Consider the following 17,072-nt stretch of genomic DNA (forward strand, 5'->3'; position numbering starts at 1 on the left):
CCTGAACATTGGCCGGCACTTGGAATAAAACTCTCCTGGCAATATTTTCTTCTGCCCTGATCAGACCCATGGGTCAGAGATTGATTTGCATTCTGCATCATTTCATTGGAACAGATGGTGTTATGGCGAAGAGGCTGGCACATGCATTTCAGGCAAAAGCGAGATAAGACGGTCCATATGAAAAGTATTATACTGACAACTTTAATGCTGAGACCAAATTAGGCTGACAACAAATAAATTAACAAGATCGAAAATTCTAAATGTAGATTTTACTAATTAACTGGAACACCCTCAGATGACTAGAGAGAGTTGATGGTCAGAAATATAATCTGGAACTATTTTCATCATCGATTCGTCGTGTCAGTCAGTTTCAAGCAAAAATAGTGACAAATTTAAAATATTCGCAGATTTCACTTAATTAAAAGAGGATTTACAAATTTTCTGTCATATATCGTTCTAAAATTTTATTTTTTGGGTTTTATGGACGTTTGGTTGAATAAAACAAGACATTTGAAGACGTCGCCTTCAGCTTAGAAAAATTTGTAAATAAAATACCAAACACTTTTTGATACCAGCCTCTCAAACAGACGTTTTATTGCATTTCTTTGTCATCTATCATTATAAACGTTTTTGGACTTTTGGTTGAAGTCATTACTTCCGCACTACAAAGTTGTGATGGTTATTTTTTGATATATTTTTTTAATGTTCTATAGCCATTGTCTTTTCTATGAAACGTCAGAAATTAGTGAAACAGCCAATTGAGACCTAAGTTAAGTCCAGACCAAAGTCTTAAATTTCTTTTTTTTGTTGATTCCTTTATTAAATTATCCAAGGAGAAGCGACCTGGAAAGGACACACTTTTTCTTTTTACTTTTTACATTCAGACAAAATGGAAGCAGTGGTGGCACAGACTAGGGACAAAATTTGTAAAAAAAAAAAAATTGCAAGTGTCAGCCAAGATGGTCTTTGCGTATAATCGCATGAACACGCTTTCTCCTGGCTGCCCTGAAAGCTCCGAGTGCTGTGTTTGGCATACGGGTGTTTTAGGCTGGAGGTTTCTGCCTTGCCAAGCCCCCGCCGCCTCCCTCTGCGAGTGGGTTTGCCCCAACAGGGACACCGGGATCGGATTTGGCGAGAGAGCATGTGGGAAAGGACAGGGAAGCGACGGAGTTGGAGGGATGTTCACGGCTCATGACCAGCCCTGAGTCACGTGGGCAGTTTCCATGACAACGCAGGCAGCAGCTAAGTTAGTAATGCAGGTTGATTTTTTCCTGTGATAGACGGGGAGTCTGTACTTGTTGTAGTCAGATTATTTAGATTTTTCCTGCTGTATATTCATTTCCTATACAGTATGGGTGATGGGTGTTTAGTCTTTTATAATGGTAACATTAATTAATATGGCCTATAGTGTGAAGTAGAACTGGAACAAATGGTTGATTAATTGATTTGTAACAGCAGCAGTTAGACCCATTTACACAGGGTTTCTGCTGGGGTCAAATTCAATTTAAGACTTTTAATTCCACATTAAATGCACATTAAAAACCTGTTTTACAGTCATACCAAGAAAGCTAGATGGAAAACCAATGGCCAAGAATTAGTTATTTTTCATTGCTAAAATGAATTTTCTTTTTATTCATTCTATAGAGCTGCAAGAGAAAATTCACCGATTAGTCGATGGACTGAAAGATACTTGGAAACTTCTTTGATATTCCATTATTTATTTCAGGAATCTATCAAGCACAATTAGTTGGTGATTTAGATTTCATAAAATCGCATTGGATGCTTTATAGACCAAATGCTGTTAAATGCAGCCATACCATAAAATTGTAAATTTGAGCACAGTATAAATGAATAAAGAGCCAGGACTCAAGTCAGAGGTTAATACTCATCATAAGCTGTTACTCCTAAAGATTTGCCGCAGTCTTGTAAATGTACGTTGGTGTCAGGGTGTCATGCATCATCCATGCTTTATGTCCTCAATGACTGATTTTCCACAGTAACGTGTCCTAAAAATAACATATTGTGTGTGGTTAGATGTTAATCTGAACACATAACCTTTTCAGTCACAGACAGCGCATATCTTTATATGCCACTGTACAAAATGTAGTCTTTGTGTGTGTGTGTGTGTACGCATTCTGTTTATCCGCGCGTTGTAAGCGGAGAACTGCTGATTTGATAACGTCTGCGGTCAGATTCCTCTGTCCATGCACTTGTCATTGAGACTCAAATGCAGCATTACGTTTCATTGTGTAAAGGGATTATGGGCTGACAATCACCACACACTCTCATTGAGACACACACACCAGCGGGGCGGATTTTGATCTAGGCCACGCCGTCGGACTAATGACACCCTGAACATAAAAAATTATCTGCTACAATCTCATCAGGGGGGAACTTCTTCCAACTCCCAAAAAAACCCCGGGCAACAGAGACTTGACCAATGTGTAAAACAGCAACATTACATCTTTTTTTAACCAGTCTAATTGAAGTTAGTGACTAAATCCAGACAAGGCTCTGATTCCGATTCATTTGTTCCATTTGAAACAATGCAAGAGCAACATTATGTCTTCAGTGTCGCCATTACATAGTTTGCGGGAGCACTGACCTGTGGATTTTTGTATCAAGATTGTTTTTCAATTACTATTGGTTGACATAATTGTTATTGTATTATATCACGATCAGCCACAAAAATCCAGCATCAGTCAGGCTATATTTCTCTCTGTAGAGGATTGAGAATGAAATGAGAGGCTGCGTCTGTCTACCTCTGTCTAAAATCTGTGACTCGTTGTTTTAAAAAATGACTCAAAATATCAATGTGTAGAATCTGTCACCTGTTCATTATTGTAAACTGAATAGTTCCCCTGCAGGCTTGACCCCTATCCACCTTGTCCTGAACATGTCCACATATTAGGGATGCACCGATACCAGTATCAGGCATCGGGTCCGATACTGTACTCATACTTGTACTCATAAAACTACTACGATACTACAGCACCAGATACCAAGACGGCAACAACGCATAACATAACAGATAACGCTAGACAGTTAAGCTGGTCGGCGGCATTAAGCGGAGGAGGAGCAATGTCAGCAATTTGTAGCAAAAACACGCAAACTACAAAAACAAAAAAGCCGGGGCAAGTACTCATATCTGTACTTGAGTTGGCAAGTAGCTAAATGTATGTACTTGTACTTGTCATTGGTCTGAAAAAAAGTGGTATTGGTGCATCCCTACCACATATGAACGAAAGGGATGAGCTTTCTGTCAGCACATCATGTCTGAAATCAAACATACTCATCATGATCACTGACTCACACTAAACCCCCACAACAAAGACAAACAAGGTCGGTGCACATACAGATCATTAACTCTGTTGCACTAAATCCAACCTAAAACTTTATTTCCATCTCGTCTTCCTTTCTTGGTATGAAAATGGGTCACCCACGTAATGAATGTATCCTGCATACTGTATTCTTACCATCTCCACAGCAGAGCTGCCAGTGTGCGTGTGAGCCGGTGTTAATCATGTGTATTCACCCTCACATTGCCACCATCTCTGATTAACTGTCTATCTTTAAATAACATCTGCCGAGTCTCCACTCTGCTGACTTAATTAACACACTGGGATGTGACGAGAGGTTCCCAGAGAGGGGAACAATCGCTGGGACGCCCTGGTCCCAGACAAGCGAACAAATGACCTTCTCTCTGGAGGACTGGCAGATAGACTTGTTAGGGCCACATTTACATGAAATGAATGAGCTCCATGTCAAGATGAAGAACCTGTATTGTTGCTGGGCTACATGCAGGTTTATTGACTAATTGTAGCGTGACTGTAGCTGCTAAGACTTGTAGGATGAGAAGTTCTCCTGTTTGTCCAGGTTTGACTAGATCATCAGATTCATGATCATGCTTTTGCATTTTTATATCTGTCAGATGTACTTGTCTGTCTAGAGATTCATGGTCCAAAGATGATGACTTTTTCTGACTTTGGTCAACCTCCAACTTGGCATTGACTTAGCGGCACCATGAGACGACTGACTTCACATCTAGTACCGTCATTAGATTTTGAATTTGTTATTTTTTTTAATGGGGATGAAACAAGTCAACGACAAACAGAAAATTAATGGCCAACTACTTTGACAAGCAACTGATCATCTGAGTCATTCTCGGAAATGAAATGCCAAACGTTTATCTGCTGCAGTTTGAGGATTTGCTCCTTATCTCTGTTTTTATGTCATTGTCAACTGACTATTTTTGGCTTTTGGACAATTGACAAAACAAGACAAGATGTCTAAGATGTTTTTTTTACTACTTTCACTTTAAAGCCCAAATAATTAATTCATTCAAAAAAATAACAGACAGATTAACTGATAAACAAAATAATTGTTGCATCCTTACTCTGGTTTATGACCCAACACTTACAAAACTAATTAAAAACTAAACCAAATCCAACTATGATATCTCTGTATATTTTGTGTGGAATATTTAATGCTGCTGACAACTAACTGCTAATTCTTTTCTGAATAAATTTAGTCTATAAAACGTTTTAAAACTAACATGATGTCCAAAATGTGACTCACAATTTCACAGACCCTATAACATTTTCTAAAAGTTAGTTGACGAATCGAAATATTGAATTTCAATGGTTGCTTTACATGAAAAGAATCTTTGTTGATGCACATTGTTTTCTCTTGCTTGTCATTCAGATGTTTTAGACTGAAATTCATATACATTGTTTTTGATTTGTTTTCAGCTTTCAAAGTAGCATTTGGATTAGAAAAGTTGCAGCTTAATCTGTGTATATTCTTCAAATGTAATGATCCATTTAGGTCGTGAAGCTCAATAACTATTTTTAACAATGTCATATTGTCCAGTCAAATCTGTCTTTACGTTGAGCTGGGGAAGTCCGTCGTGTTCACGCATCAGTGCTACGCTTTGACATTCTGAAGAAAAAAATGACAAGTTGGGACATTTCCAAACTGCACATCTCCAGGCAACAACATGCGTTGCGCTTGTTGTGGATTTCCATGAGCATTCAGACCAAGATCAGACACATATATCTTGTTTTACTTTTAATCCAAGACGCTGGGAGCTTTTCATCCGTAGCAATGTTTGAAAGCCGTTCAGAGCCAGCTGTTGTTGCCTCACTGCACCCTCTCTACGTCAGGGAGACGCTCGGCTGGTCGAGTCTGGACAGCACACGCTCACACATTATAAGACCTGAAATATAACAGACGGCTGCTTTTCTAGGTGACTCGCAGCTGCCTCCGTTACACTTGCTGAGCTCTGGTGTAACATGGAAGTGCACTGCACTCTGTGCTAAGTATCTATCTGAACCCACATGATCTGGTTTGCTCCAATCAATCGACCTGTTGTCTGTCAGGTCGATTGATGGTTGTACACGTCTGTGTGGCCTCAGCCTCGGCTGTTTTAAAAGTAGAAGCAAATTAGCATTGAATGCCCCTAAGCTCGCTGATTTCTATCTCATCCGCCAACTCGAGGCAGTTGGTTTCAAGAAATATACGCCGCACTCTCCCCGGCTCTTTCCAGCATCCAGGTTACATGCCGCATTTCCCCTTCTTTCTTTATCATCCTCTGTGTTACTCCCTGGTTTTGGATTGCAGCAGTGATCATGAAGTCTGAATATCAATGAGGTCGCCTAAATCTTAGCTTTATGATTGTTTGAGCGACAGTCATTTTTCAAACTCCCATTAAGCTTTATTTTGGGGGCACAAATCACATAGAGTCACGTTAATGACTCTGCAGTGGCTTCTTTGTGTTTTGCAAAATTGCCGTATTGTGGAGCTGGCGTTCTTCATTTCAGCGCCTTATTTCTCATGCAAAGTCATTTTTCGAGTATGTTTGTCTGGCCTTGTGTGCCACTTCACACCATGACAGGTGCAGACACTTGTATTTGTTCGCTCGTACACAAACACACTTGTTCTCAGTGTGGACTCCTGGTGGGTTTTTTTTTTTATTCCTCCTCCAGTCACTTGTAATGCAACAACACAGCAGGAAAGTGACTCATGGATGTCTTGGGATCAGGGAAACTGTTTCTGTGAAATATCCCAACGCCTACCAGATGGAGCTTGTACAGACGTTCATGGTTCCCAGACGACGAACCTCGAAGACTTTGCTGGTCCCCTGACTCCGTCATGAAGTAGACATTTTGGGGTTTTAGTGAAACTTTGTAATCCGTCCAATGAAATTTCTAAACAGACATTTGTATCTCTCAGGGTGAATTCTAGGGACGCAGCATCATCAATTTGAAGTTTACATTGTTCCAAAGCTTTGAGTGGCTGTCAGAGCTGCTTTTTATCATCTGCTACAGTATGTCTACTTGTACTAGGGCTGGGCACAAAATCAATCGAATTCAGTTCATTTAATCAGTGTTTTTACTTGATGTACAAAATGTATTTCACATATTTTGACGCAGCTTGGTCACTGTTAATCTAAAAGTAATGTTGATCATTGCTGGATAACCTGCTGACGTGCCACAGTTTTGGGCACGAAAGCTGTTGCATGGGATCAACCTACTCTGTATTCATTTAACATGTATAAAGTTCAGTGTTAGGGTCGGTGGTGCATTTTTGGACCAAGCGGGCAGAGAACAATTGGGGGAATAAAGGTGGAACAGGTTTATTTTATTATTAACCAGCTGATGGGTGCTGGTCTGTGGCATGAGTTGGTGTCAAATCCAATCCTGGATTTCTATAGGCAGGAAAGACATTCAAACATACTCTCGCTGAGATGTCTGTGCCAGCAGGTGTTGACTACAACTCCCACACAGTTTGTCTCACACACACACACCCACACAAAGTGTAGTTGTCTGTTGTTTTTAATTGATGTTGTCGTAACCAAAGCCTGTTCATTTTTTGTAAACTTTCAGTAGAATCAGGCGCTGATCGCTTTACCTCTCCTTCCTCCCCCTCTCTGTTTCTTCCCCTCTCACTCGGCAGAGAGCAGCCCATCTTCAGCACACGGGCCCACGTCTTCCAGATTGACCCAAGCACCAAGAAGAATTGGGTTCCCACAAGTAAACATGCCGTCACAGTCTCCTACTTCTTCGACAGTACCAGGAATGTATATCGGATCATCAGTCTGGATGGATCTAAGGTGTGCGCAACTCAAGCACTCAATACTGTGTTTGTGTGTTTAGCTCTGTGAGCAGTGTCTTCCCTTAATGTGAAGGTGTTTAAAGCCTCCCCGTTGAGTTCAAACACAATTGCAGTTTGTACTTTAAAACTCAGTGTTCGGTTCTTTTTTTTTTTCTTATAACATCTCATAAAATCTAAATGTCTCTTCCTCATATTTAAGGCTGCATTGCTGGAAAATGATAAAATCTTCTGAACCTGTTTTACAATTTGTGAAAATTAGCAGCGAATTATTGCCTGCTTGAGCATCAGATTGCTGATGACTTTGTTCTCATCACCCCAAAAAAGAATCTTCACATGAATTCACCCCCATGGGGATCAATAAAGTTTTAAATCCTCATGAGCAACTTTCAGTAACATTTGTTTTGGACGGAATATCCCACGTCTACACTTGGCTCGTCTGAGTGAACGCGGCCAGGCCTGTCATATCTATGTGGCAGTGATTATTATTTTAGTCTGGAGAGAGGTGCAGGGGTGGAGTTAGAAGGGTTATGCAAGCGCCTCTCTGGGTGACTACGTCTGTTGTTGAACCAGCAAGTTAGCTGCGCTGGGCTCAGCTGGAAATAGCAGAGATTGGGTGGGCTGGTGCTGGAGGACATTGTCATCCAGACAACAATGAGTCTTTTCAGCAGAGAGGAAGAAAGCAGACACACAGGGACAGATGTCACAGAGACAAATATTTCTGATGGTGTCTCTTTCCAAATTCCAGAAGTGAGCAAAAATGTGCTTTGAAATGAAAATATATGTGGACTTATTTTCCAAAGATGTAAACGTTTTCAGTCATTTGCAAAACCAAAAAGCAAAAGAGAAGTGTGAAATATAAGCATAACTTTAATGTAGCTTGAAACTTCAGTATCTTGGGACACTTTGTGATTCCTCATACCAAAATACTGTAAATAGAAACTACTAAACTGTTGAGAAGTAACTTTCAAGTTTCCCAAGTTGTTTCATGTACATTTGAATTTGACCAATGTGCAGTTAAGGTTTTGTTATACATTTCCCTCCAGGTGTCGGTCCTAGAGGTGACTGTTATCCATTAAGTGTCTTTTTTTTATCTTTACCACTGCACATGAATGAGGTTCAGTCAATATCACATAGATTTTTTTGAGGGGGGGCCTTGAATTTTTCCATGTCTTTCCCTTCATTTGAAAACAAATCTCTCTCTGCACCTTAGAACATGCACTTTAGTCAAGGCTGTCTTGCTAAGAGTGTAAACAACATTGCGTTTCCTCCAATAGGATGTTTTCAGAGGGTGTTAGGTTACTCCTCACATAACAGAGCCAAAATAGATTCAATATTGGAACTTAAGTTTGCAAGTGGACACAAACATGACTCCACATATTTACTAATGCTGGACGTGGAAATAAGCAGCTGTTTGATAGCAAGCTCAGCATGTCCACTGAGAAAGGTGATGATAAGAGGTCAAGTTGTGGTCAAAAATGCAGTTATTGCCACTTTAAAGGTAACTGACAGCTCAATCTCAAATCTAGGTTTACCCACTCACTTGAGCTGTTGACAATGACGTCAGCAGTGGGTTCCAATGTCAAGCTCAACATTTACGTCAGCGTGGGTTAGAAGTTCTAGAGGTGCTCCGAATCATATATCATGAAAGAGCAAACTCGAGCTGTTTTCATCATCCAGAAAATTGGGTCTGGACATTTAATGGATTTTGCTTTTCAAGTATGACGAAACACAGAAGGAGATTGTCACACATTCACACCAGCAGGAACATTTCCAGAACATTCTGTGGCGCCTGGGCATCTTACACAAGATTTAATTTGAGCGACACCAGCAGCAGTTAAATTTTTTTTAAACTAAACCCTTGCAGCCATCTGTGCCGGTCTCTCTCCTAAAATGATCAATAACAGGACAGTCAGTTGGACTCCTCATTGACTGCTTCCTGTTTACCAAACAGTGGGAACGCAAAACACATGCACGCACACACACACACACACACACACACACACACACACAACACACTCACAAACAGCCCAAGGCAGCCGTTCCCACTTACAGCTTTAACTGTTATATAACCTTTATTTATTTTTACCTTTGAATTATGAAATGCTACCGTGTGGCTCAGTCATGTGTGTTTGTGTCCTCCACAGGCCATCATCAACAGCACCATCACCCCCAACATGACATTCACAAAGACGTCACAGAAGTTTGGCCAGTGGGCCGACAGCCGGGCGAACACCGTCTACGGCCTTGGCTTCTCGTCTGAGGGTCACCTGGTCAAGGTGAGGACACGGGAACCAGAGCCAGTGTGGCCCCAAGAAACTCATTCTAATTGAAGTGTGTATGCTCTCTGAGAAATAACAGAATCTTGCTGCAGTATTGTCATGGCCTGAATATCAGGAATTTATGAAAATATGAATTATGAATTGGGTCTAAAAAAAAGTGGGGGTTGTCTTATGTTTGAGCACGAGACAATTACATGTTCACATCAACAGATATTGATATGGAATGGAGAGAGCTCAAGTGTTTTGTTAGCCCAGTTAATCCTGCAGAATTTTCTGAAGGCTTAAATTGATGTCTCCCAACGTCTTCGCTGCAGAAACAAACCAAGGGGATAAAATGACAAAGATCAAAATAAATGAGGCGGTCACAGATGATCCAAAATACTGAACAATGCTCAGAGTCAGAGAGAATGATTCTGATGCTTCAACAGTCTGACACAAGAGGGTGCGAGTCTGTCACTAATATTAACTTTTACATGTTAACATATTTCACTTGCCCAAGAGCAAAGCCTTCAATGATGAGAAATCTGTTTAATGGATTTGCAACAAGAGTGCAGAGGTGTTTCCTGTCCTGGTCCTGCTCGTATCATTTGAGTATTAGTTGCTCCTGTTACTTTCAGTTTGCAGATAAGTTTGCTGAGTTCAAGGAGGCAGCGCGGTTAGCAAAGGAGAAGTCCCAGGAGAAGATGGAGCTCACCAGCACTCCCTCTCAGGTAAAAAACATCAACACCATTCTATCCTCGCATAGATTTCACACTTGGAGGCCTCTTTAAAGAAGGGAAACGTCCTTAATATCTTATAGATGGGTTTCAGGTTTACAAACGCACACACGGATGTGCACACAGCGAGTGGGTAGAAAATATGTTGCTACTAAACTTATGAAAAGTTTTGTTATGACTGGTTTATAGGACTCAGATGAGGAGACAGAACGGGATTCAGGGTTGTTTATTTAATCAAAAGGGGGTTCGGACGGAGGTCAGGCAGAGGGCTGGCAGGCAAAGGGGAGAAAGTCCAGGCGGAGGGCAGGCAGGCAGGCGGGCAGGGGAATCCAAGTGTGAGAGCTGGCGGATGAGGGCTGGAGCTGGTGGCGGGAGTCATTCCGGGACAACTGTGGCGGAAGGAAGCAGGAGTTGATAATGAAATGCTGTGCGTTTTATCTGGGGAAAAAAAACAGTTGAGACATTGTCATCTTTGCTATTGTTGCAGTTTAAGGTACAAAAACTTCCTCTGTATTTTCTCATAACTTCTCTCAGTCATGCTGGTTTATTTACTAACTAGAAACTGTATTTCTTGCCGGTCATCATACAGTGATACGTGTCGGAATAGAATCTTTTTTGTCTTTCACTCTATGTCGTAAATCATGATAATCTGACTAGTGTGTGTTACGCCGCTTTCGAGTTTTTCCATTTAGCATCTATGTTACTTCACTGTTAATGAGGTTGGTAACAAGCCTCTTGACAACTACACAGTGCACTGCCAACCTGTGTGAATCACTGCTCAGTACAAATGGATGAGAGGTTAGCGTCTGACGGCTCCTTCAGCACAATGTACAAGTCTCGTTGTAACAACTTGTTTCATGTTTCACTGACACTATGCTGTTCCAGCCCCGTAGCACACACCTTGTGGCTTGTTTGACCTCCTTTGCTCTCCCTCACGACTCCTCCTCAGAGCGGCGCTGTAACAAGGAATGTGTTGTCAGTCAGCAAACCTGGTAAAAAGAAGGTAAAAGGAAACGGAAAGAATCATTTTCATGACCCTGATCCGATGGCCCCCCTTTTTCCCCTTTACCCCCAGTTAAACTGCACTTCCCTCCGGTGTCTCCAGTGCAGCACTTTTCTTCTGTGGGACATTAAGTATTAAAATGTAATCTAAACTGTGAGAGCACAGTGATGGATTTGTGGCCTTTTGCATATCAATAAAGCCCAGGCTTATCACTTATTGACATTGCCTTGATGTGATAAGCCAGTGTTTCTTTCTGTGGACAATCCTGTCATCAGCCTTTAACAGCCTCATCTGTCATTCTGATGTTAAATTAACAACCAGAGGAACCCCGTCTCCCAGGAACTCCCTCTGACCACCCTCCACTTCTCCCGTCATGCTCTCAAAAAGTGGCTATAATAAGGGATGTTTGAGAAGATGTAAGAACGGTTGTACATGGGTGATTATAAAAGGGATACAGTGTCTTAGAACAATTATCACAATTAAGGAAATCACAATTATGGTGTCCAAGGGTAACAACGTCGGTCTTCCAGCACCTCTTGAGCTCAGTAATTGTTCAAGTAAATGAACCTCTCGTGCTCCAAGAAAGTCAATAGGTTTGAGACCAGACGCAGTGAATGAACCAGTTGCTTTACACCCTGCTTTATCACTGTCTGATAATGTAAAATATATGTTTTAGAGTCCACCGCTGCTGCAGCCTGAGACAACGGAGAGCAATCCACTGCCGTCATATCATCTCTTACCCTCTGCTCGCTTCTGCTGCACCGCGTGCCAAATACTGTACAAGCACTTTACTAAGGAACATTTACACAGTGTAAAAGACGCCCACGTCTGAATGACACAGAGATGTTATCTTAATAGATGAGTGAAGCAGTCCTAACGTGTTTCATGAAACAAGATATTACATGTTAGTCAGTGAGCTTTAGAGGTGCTGGCTTTGTTTTCCGTAACATAACCCGAGCCAGGCTAGCAGTTTCCCTCCGTTTACAGTCCTTCTGCTAGGCTAAGCTAATTCTCTGGTGTAGATATTCTCATCTGGTTCTCAGGATAAAAGCAAATAAGCACACGGCCCCTGGCTGTTGATGATAAGTATGTTTTTTTTTCGCCCGGTCTCACCAATGTGTCAAATCAGGAGTCGGCCCCGGGTGATCTGCTGTCACCTTTGACCCCAGAGAGCATCAATGGTACAGTCGAAGAGAGAGTCACACCACAAATGCCTCAACATGCTGAAGCCAGAGCAGAGCCTTCCCAGAATACACTGCCCTTCTCACACAGGTAAGCCACAGCCAGGGAAACGGGCTTCCTGAAGCCAGAAACAGAGAAGGAGAGTGTTAAATATCACCGTCTTTTAATGGCAGGTGTGTTTTTTTGAAGGCATTCCTGATTTAATTCTCTCAGCTCTGTCAAATTACTTTTTAAAAATTGTTCACACGTCCTGATTATGGAACTGCTGTACCTCATTCAGCAGTGTAAATGAGAGGGTTAGCGACTCCTTGGAGTGCGGCACAGCACTCATTAAATATGTTGACTCATCCATACATTATTAATCTGCTGCCAGGCCTCTGGCTGTCAACATTTTTAAATGTCTTTAATGCATTTCATAATGTTACAGCTGTTCTTTGTGTGAGTCTGACACTTTTTATTATATTAACGTTTCATATCAATTTTTTTGTACCTGAATTCTGCACTTAATCATCAGCTTAGTTGTGAAAAACATTTCCCAGTTGTAAAATTCTGCAATGTGGATTTATTTATCTTGGATAATGCAAAAGTAAAAAAACGTAACACATCTCTATATTTAGGCCTACATGTGCCAGGCAGATGAGTAACAATATGCATATTTTTCAAACTTAAAGAATTAAAATTAGATGCTTTAATTGAAAAAATCCCTTTTTTTATTCCAGCTTCAGGAGATGGTGATGTTTTTAACACTTTTATGACTTTATGAATTTATTGACCATTATCAGATTTAAAAAGAAATGAATTGGCAGATTAATTGGTAATATAAAAATGTCAGCTGCAGCCCCGCTAACTCTTTTTCTTTTCCCCCTCTTTCGCATCTTTCCAGTTCATCCAGCATCAATAAGCACTGGGAGGCGGAGCTTGAGGCACTTAAGGGGAACAACGCCAAACTGACAGCAGCTCTGCTCGAGTCCACAGCCAACGTCAAACAGTGGAAACAGCAGCTGGCGGCCTATCAGGAGGAAGCGGAGAGGCTACACAAACGGGTAAATCACTGGACCCAAAACATAAAAGTATAAAAAGTTGGACCTAGAAGAATACGTGATTTTGTTTGAAGTAATTTTCTTTACCATACCTTGTTGAAGATTTACTTTTGTTGTCCAGGTAACGGAGCTGGAGTGTGTGAGCAGTCAGACAACCGTCATCAAGTCTCAAAAGACAGAACTCAACCAAACAATAGAAGAGTTGGAGTTGGCTTTGAAGGCCAAAGAGGAGGTATGGGGAGTGTGTTACGTGGACGTGTTAGCGCACCGTCAACTCCTTAACATACTCATCTTGTTTGATCTTAATATTTGCACTTTTGTCAAATTATTTCCAGGAGTTGGAGACGCTTAAAGCAGAGGTGGAGAGTGCCCACGAGTTTCAGTCGCAAAAAGACGTCCTTACTCAGAAACTACAGGCGAGTAAAGCTCTGTTCCGACATGTACATGTTGTGGCTCATGCTGTATTCACATCAGAAACAGTACATATGAGCGGGAGGGAGATAATAAACTCCCCATGTGGTGAATTTCTGATGGTGACAATGTCTTTTAGATAGTGAAAAGAACAACAGGTGTCCACAAACAGAGCCAAAATGGCTAAAAAAAAACATTGTTTCCAGCAGTACAGTGTAAATACAATCCAACATATATATGACTACACTAAATAAGATTTATTCATGAATTCATATTTTTTACTGACAGATTTTCCTTCCAGACACAAAAAAACACACCCTACTTTAACATAAACGCACATTCAGACACACTCACACCAGGGTACAGAGATAAGAGTGAATAAAGGCATCTCATTTTAACTACGTATAGCACATAATATTTATTATTATGTGATTGTTGGTTGCAACTCATGAAAAATGGTATATTCATTCCGTCCAGATATTGCAGAAAAGATGTCTGACATTTCCCGTTATTAAAAAGCTGCGAACAAGACAGATTGTGTTTCTGTGGCACGGTGGAGTTGTTGTCTTCCAGTGTTTGTTGACTTGTTCCTTGTCCATCTCAGTGACTGCTGCATTTTAGTTTTTGATTAATACATTTGCGAAAACTTCTTAAAATGTAATGTGGTCCTTATGAGTTATTCATCATAGATTAATGTGCAAAAATGTCAATTTTCCCAAAACTAAACTATTGGGAAATACTGAGAACAGTGTAGAACAGCAATAAGGTTTTTCTTTTTTATTTCCTTGTTTTTTTTTTTGCCCTGTAGTGATTGTTGTCCTTTCCTGAAAAAACACTCATACATTTGTCTGTCTTTCCAGGAGTCGGAGACGAGGAACCAGACGCTGGAGGCCCAGCTGAGCGATCTGGAGCAGCGTCTGGAGAGCAGCCAGCTGGAGAGAGAAGCCTTTCGCAAGAGCCTGCGCTCCCTGCTGGAGCTGCTGGACAGTAAGATCTTCGAGCTGACAGAGCTGCGGGACACGCTGGCCAAGCTCATCGAGGGTAGCTAGAGAGAGACACACACACACACACACACACACACACACACACCACAGCCTCGTGCAGCACTTACACAGAGCCACTCTCATAAAAGAATTCACCTGCATGTTGGCACTCACGTTGTCACACGACATGTAAATCAACTTGAATTCTCTCTTCTTCTTCTTCTTCTTTTCTCCACCACATGTATACGATACGTGTAAAAGAGTATGTTTACACTTTATGCATTAGCGGTACACACATTTTGCTACTTCCACATTGTTTACAAACTGCCAAGTGAAGAGGGCTCTGCTTGGGACATGCCTTCCCTCCGCTCCGCTCTGGATTATTCGTGACTCTCTGACACAGAAACTCTGAATCAATCTCTTTTTCATTCTTTTTCGGAGGGCTTTTATGCTTCCTATGTTTTTTTGGGGCTCTTGAATATTGTTTCGTTTGAGCAGACGTCACAGTTTCTTCTTGCTTTCTGCTCCATCATTTAATCAGACTTTTCCAGCTTTGGTGCAATTTTGATACACACCTGGAGCCTGTGATCGTTCCCTGTCTTCTTCTTTTCTTTTTTCTTTTTTCTTCCTCGATTTTCTCAGCCACCAATGGTCATCGTCGGGGGGGGGGGGATTGTTATTGGAACTCTGGAGGGTCAAATGTGATGACGATATAAGTACCAGTGTTCCTCCTGTGACTGAAATCCACTGTAGGACCGCCAAAATAAAAGCCAAGGAGGACTACAGTATGTCTTATATTCTTATACAATATATGAGCAATACAAAAAGGGAGCATCAGAGGGTAAATAAACACTTCCCACTCTCACTTTCAGGTAATTTTACCCCTATCTTGGTTAGACCACAAGCGAGTTGGGCTTTTATTCAATAGTCTGTCTTTCTATATAGTTTTTTTTTTTTAAGATTACTATTATAACAAATTCATAGTGCACTTGTAGAAATGGAGTTTGTGTGTGTGGGTGAATCTGATGATCTTGTTTTTTCCCCTTATTGTTTCTGTTGCTACTTGAAGCGCAATTCTTTTCTTCCTTTGTTAATTTATTACTCAAATAACCGAGGGTCGATTACAGATGGAAGCTGTACAAAAGATCTTTATTTACATCTCATTTTCACTTAATCTTTCTTTTTTTTTTTTGTGTCGTCTGGTACGTGGGTGTTCGGGGTAAATTTTGTGTTTTGGAGAGACTGGCAATATTTTTGAACTGTTAATCAAAGGAAATGGAAAATATGGCCGTCGGACGAAGGTTGGATTTGCAAAGAATCTTTTTAGTTTCTTTTGCCAAATAACCGTGTTTCCTGTACAGAATTTTTGCTGATGTTGCCTTTGGTACAGAGATGCATCAACGGTAGCTAACTAGTGGTACGTTTTCTTTGTGGGATTTACTATTGCCAAAAATTCAGCGACACTGAGGAATACAGTGTGTATATGTACAGTACACCTGAAGAACACTACTTAAGGGCTTGTTGTTGGTTCTGTTACATTTGGGAGACTTGAACGATTTTAGCAGTGACTTTATCACGTTGAAAGAAAAAGACTTATTACAGCTTGAAATGACAAAAGAAACATTTGAATAATACTTTTAAATGTTGATTATACCACATGATTAAAAACACAAATTGTAATTTTGAGTTTATAGTAAAACAAAAATGAAAATGGAGTGGCCGTGTTGTTATTTCACTATCTGATGGGGGGGGGGGGGTTGTTACGCCTGACTGATTTTTAATGTGACTTAAGCTACCATGGAAACCTATCCCGCCAGACTCACCTGGTCCAGGTCAGGTTACTTTTCAGGTTTTGAACTGTGTCCATGTTATATTAGCTTCCAACATCCAAATTGTTTATCTGACTGGGAAAATCCCATTTTTCTTGAAGCTCTGATATGTACACATTTTGCCTCATGCAAGAACATTTTCATATTTTCTTCTGCTAGGTTTGTTCACACAAGTCGAATACTCCCAAGCATAAAAAGAAGAATTGCTCACTGCGGCCCTTCAAATCCTACCGTCGGAAATCAGGAGAAAAAAAAACTGGTTTTAGCAGAGCCAGTAGGTGCAGTTGAAAAAAATGTTAACAGTAAATATGTGAACAGTGACAGACACTATGGCTGGGGCTACATGGAGTTAGATGCTGAAAATGTATTTCTAAAGCAAAGAAGTCCATAACTTATATATCCACCCATCCATCCATTATCGATAGCGCTCCATCCATCCAGGGTCGGTGGGTGCTGGAGCCAATCCCAGCTGACAGGTCGCCAAACGTAGCGCAAGCCCAACATATAGAGACA

At 40.9% G+C, this 17,072-nt stretch overlaps 1 protein-coding gene across 2 annotated transcripts in view; it reads left to right on the forward strand.

Annotated features, from left to right (window-relative positions):
* Positions 1-15,126, forward strand: part of LOC118300061 (homer protein homolog 1) — a 27,710-nt gene extending 12,584 nt beyond the window's left edge. The window contains exons 3-11 of one of the 2 annotated variants that reach the window (XM_047330620.1): positions 6,958-7,114; positions 9,261-9,392; positions 10,013-10,105; positions 11,061-11,114; positions 12,244-12,386; positions 13,180-13,339; positions 13,458-13,568; positions 13,672-13,752; positions 14,608-15,126. In XM_047330620.1, coding sequence (XP_047186576.1) covers positions 6,958-7,114; positions 9,261-9,392; positions 10,013-10,105; positions 11,061-11,114; positions 12,244-12,386; positions 13,180-13,339; positions 13,458-13,568; positions 13,672-13,752; positions 14,608-14,796 — 1,120 coding nt within the window. In that variant the 3' untranslated portion in view covers positions 14,797-15,126. The remainder of the gene's footprint in view (positions 1-6,957; positions 7,115-9,260; positions 9,393-10,012; positions 10,106-11,060; positions 11,115-12,243; positions 12,387-13,179; positions 13,340-13,457; positions 13,569-13,671; positions 13,753-14,607) is intronic. The other variant, XM_047330621.1, reaches the window with a different exon arrangement.
* The last annotated feature ends 1,946 nt before the right edge of the window (positions 15,127-17,072 follow it).

This window comes from Scophthalmus maximus, chromosome 2 (assembly GCF_022379125.1).
Source record: "Scophthalmus maximus strain ysfricsl-2021 chromosome 2, ASM2237912v1, whole genome shotgun sequence".
Taxonomy (NCBI): domain Eukaryota; kingdom Metazoa; phylum Chordata; class Actinopteri; order Pleuronectiformes; family Scophthalmidae; genus Scophthalmus; species Scophthalmus maximus.